The following is a 3,726-nucleotide window of genomic DNA, read 5'->3' as shown; positions in this document are numbered from 1 at the left end:
TTGATAAATTAATTAATGAAATTATTATTAATTACTTTTAATTAAGAATTTTTAATGTAAATATTAATTATTGGATTAACATTTTATCTCATTTAATTCTTTTCTAATTCAAGATAAGGGGTATTTCAGACATTTCATTAACTTTCAAATAGCTCCGTTAAAAATAACGGTCAAATTAACGGAATTGGGTGCGCGGTGGAAAATATTAAAAAATTTAGGTGCACGGTGGAAAATATTGAAAGATTTGGGGGTTAGGTGGAAATAACCCTTCTTCTTTTGACGTTTGATTTTACAGAGAAAAAAAAGAAAGAAAGATTATTATGATTTATAACAGCAGCTGCTGCAGTAGGTTCAGTTTTACAGCGAGCTGCACAGAACACAGGCCTGGTAATTTTTGTCCCCACTCATAACTTCTTCTTCACTCAAAAAACCCCCTTTAATCTCGACTTTTAACTTAAATTTAATATTTAAAAAAAAATCATCAATAGTATATCCTTAGTTTATTTCCTTATCAAATTTACTACAATATTTTTAAGATGTATCAGTTATTCATCCTAAATTAATAAAATATATCTACCGTCCACCAAATTGTTAGTTGCCATTTAAATATGATGACGTCATAGGAGTATTCTAGTATTTTCATATGATACAATTGATAATTTAAGGATATATAAGTGATAATAAGAAATTTTAAGCGTATACAAGTGATAATTTTTAAGAATAAAATCGTCAATTTGTTATAGTTCTGTTAACTTTCAAATGGTAGCTAACAGTTTAATAGTCGTCAGATAACTTTTGTCAATTTAAAGTACACGATTGATACAGCCTTAAAATGTTATAGTACTTTTGATAAAAACGTAAATTTAGAGTATACGAATGATAATTTTTCTAATTTTTTTTAATGACACTTTGAATTAAGTTTTTTTTTAAAGTAGTCATTGAAAAACGAAAATAAGAAGACTTTTTATACATTATATTTGAAAAGAGGAATGCAAGAGACAAAAATGAGAAATGTTGAAAACACCATTTGTATGTTTTCAACTTTTTCTTTCTTTCTTTCTTTTTTAAATATTTTCTTTTACAAAAAGTGAGAAGAACATTTTCATGTTTTATTAATTATTTTTAACAAAAACATGTTTTATCGTTTTGGTTTACTGAAAGCTGAAAATTGCCTTTGACAAATGATACAAAACAATTTTTTTTTTTTAAGTGTTTGATCTATAAAGTATACAAAAATAATTATGATATTACTAAGCTGTATACAACATAACCGTCAACATAACATAAATACCAAAGAATAAAAAAGTTTGAGTTGATTAAAATAACATATTATTGAATGGGTCAAACTTATATCACTTATTTATTAATCGTGTCAAGTTTAGATTTTGAGGTCTCAATGTAATTGTTTAATCAATTATATTGTATTAACTAATTTTTATCTAATTGAAATATATTTAAAAATATTTTATTATACTAAAATTAGTTATAATTTGAGTAAGTAACACCGCAAGCATTTGAACAAAATATTCATGCATGCAGGTGCGCACACACAGACACACTCATTACATGCATATGTAAGGGCCCACAACTTGCATTAATGTTTCATGTCAATAAAACCTTAATGATTCGTGTAATAATAACTAATCCCCTAATTAACTACTTAATAATTACTATGATAAATCATTTGTGAATTTCTCTTTAGTTTTTTATTTAAAACAAAAAACAAAACAAAACAACCATAGTAGTAGTAGTCGTTAGTAAATAGATAATGTCAAAGTAATTGCCAAAACCAATAAAGAAAAAGCAAAATTCAAAAGTAATAATAAAAAAAAAAGAATCATAAAGAGAGAAATGGAAGATTTGGGATAATAAGACAGAGGGGGTGGGGGCGTATTTTAAATTTTAAATTTCAAAATTTTTTCAATGTTGAAAAATTTGCACTGTTTGATTTCGTACCATTTTTAGCCTTTAGCTTTATCTGCCGACAGAAACCGAGGCCATAATAATAAAGAGCCACAGCAAACAGCTCAAAAAGACAGATAGATACCTTAGCCAATATACCCCCACCCACATCACGTTACCCTTCTTTCATTTTCTCCCTTCTTTTCTCACTCTCTCCTCTCTTTATCAAAGGCATGGACTTTTGCCGGAATGTGGCTGTTTCCGGTGACCAGTACCAGCAAGACCAAGTCCTCTCGCCTTCATCTATCCCTCCCTCTTCCTCCTCCAATCTTGCTCTTGCTGACCCTCTCGATGACCTTTTCCCTGCTCATACCACTGTGGGTTTTATTCTCTCTTCTTCTTTCTCTCTCTTGTGGGTTTTCTTTTATTCTTCTGGACAAACCCCCTAAAACAAAATTCTTTACTTTGCTCTTGTCTTAAGTTTTTCACTTGTTATTTTGGTTAAAGGTCACAATTTTTTTTTTTAACTTGCAGGAAGTGGATGTTAGCTTGGAATGGCTTTCAATATTTGTAGAGGACTGTTTGTCGAGTTCAGGAATTTGTCTCCCAGCTTCTGAATTGCCCACCAAAAATAATGCAGCTGCTACAACTGCAGCTCCGTCGCCAAAACCCTTGCAGCAGCAGCAGCAGCAAAAAGAAAGTACCACCACCACCCCAAGCCCGCCACCTTCCCTGGAAAAATTTGTTGTTCCGGGCAAGGCAAGAAGCAAAAGAAAGAGAGCCTCAAGCACTGCTAAATTAACTCAAACAAGCACGTCATTATCATCGTTAACAACTGGTTGTTGGACGACCACTCATAACAACCACCCGGCAGATACCCAACTCTTTCACTCCGACGACCCTCCTCTGCTTCAAGTTCAACAGGCCTTCTGGCTTGCTGATAGTCAACTCATTTTCCCCAAAAAAGAAACCACCAACACCAACACTATCAACACCAACAGCAACAAGAAAGCGAAAGCTAATGATGGTGATGAGGAGGAGGAGGAGGCAAAAGAAGAAGAAACAGAAATTGGCAAGGAAGTTGAAGTTGTCCAGCAGCAGCAGCAGCAGCAGCAGCAAGGAAGGAGGTGCAGTCATTGTCTATCACAAAGGACGCCACAGTGGAGGGCGGGACCATTGGGTCCAAAGACTCTGTGTAATGCATGTGGGGTGAGGTACAAGTCTGGGAGGTTACTGCCTGAGTATAGGCCGGCCAAGAGCCCCACTTTTGTTAGCTACTTGCACTCCAATTCTCACAAGAAAGTCTTGGAGATGAGAATGGCTCTGATGCCTTCTCCTTCTTCACTTCCCAAGTAATTATTTTTAGACAGACAACAAAAGAGAAAATATATAATGCAGAAATCTTTTAATAGTTAGTGTTGCTCTACTCTAGCAGGTAGTAGCTAGTAGTAATTTTCTTTTAATTTAATTTTTATGGGTATTATTAATCAATCAATTAATTAAGGTTTTAGAACTTCGAAAATGTTCTGTTTTTCTTTCTTGTGTTCTTTAACCTTTCTTTCTTTCTTAAAGCACCTCCAATGTTTTCAACAAAGAGAGAAGAGATGTGGATAGCACTAGCACTACTAGCCAGGACGCAGCCGGGTTTCTGTTTTGGATTTTCTTGGGAAACAAACATATAATTTAATAATATGGATTACTTATATATAGCAAGAAAGAAAGGAAATGCTATTATTATTCTATGTTACGACTTACAAGGCAGCGAAAAGGACATCATTTAGAATGATGTTGCTGCTGCTGTACAAGCATATTTTGACCCAGAAA

The 3,726-nt window shown here is 33.3% G+C and overlaps 1 protein-coding gene across 1 annotated transcript; it reads left to right on the top strand.

Moving 5' to 3' along the window:
- The first annotated feature begins 2,018 nt into the window (after nucleotides 1-2,018).
- Nucleotides 2,019-3,283, top strand: LOC18046910 (GATA transcription factor 5). Its single transcript, XM_006443332.2, has 2 exons — nucleotides 2,019-2,279; nucleotides 2,437-3,283. The coding sequence occupies exons 1-2, from the start codon at nucleotides 2,136-2,138 to the stop codon at nucleotides 3,256-3,258; spliced, it is 966 nt and encodes a 321-aa protein (XP_006443395.1). The 5' UTR covers nucleotides 2,019-2,135; the 3' UTR covers nucleotides 3,259-3,283.
- Nucleotides 3,284-3,726: the final 443 nt, after the last annotated feature.

Source organism: Citrus clementina, unplaced genomic scaffold, assembly GCF_000493195.1.
Source record: "Citrus clementina cultivar Clemenules unplaced genomic scaffold, Citrus_clementina_v1.0 scaffold_3, whole genome shotgun sequence".
NCBI classification, from domain to species: Eukaryota; Viridiplantae; Streptophyta; class Magnoliopsida; order Sapindales; family Rutaceae; genus Citrus; species Citrus x clementina.
Note: the sequence above shows the minus strand (reverse complement) of the source record. Positions and strands in the feature narration are given on the sequence as shown.

Excerpts from the sequence above, each read along its gene's own strand:
- LOC18046910 (XM_006443332.2), top strand. The coding sequence starts at position 2,136 with ATGGACTTTTGCCGGAATGTGGCTGTTTCCGGTGACCAGTACCAGCAA. Across the intron at positions 2,280-2,436 it reads TTTTCCCTGCTCATACCACT|GAAGTGGATGTTAGCTTGGA; the intron begins GTGGGTTTTATT and ends TTTAACTTGCAG.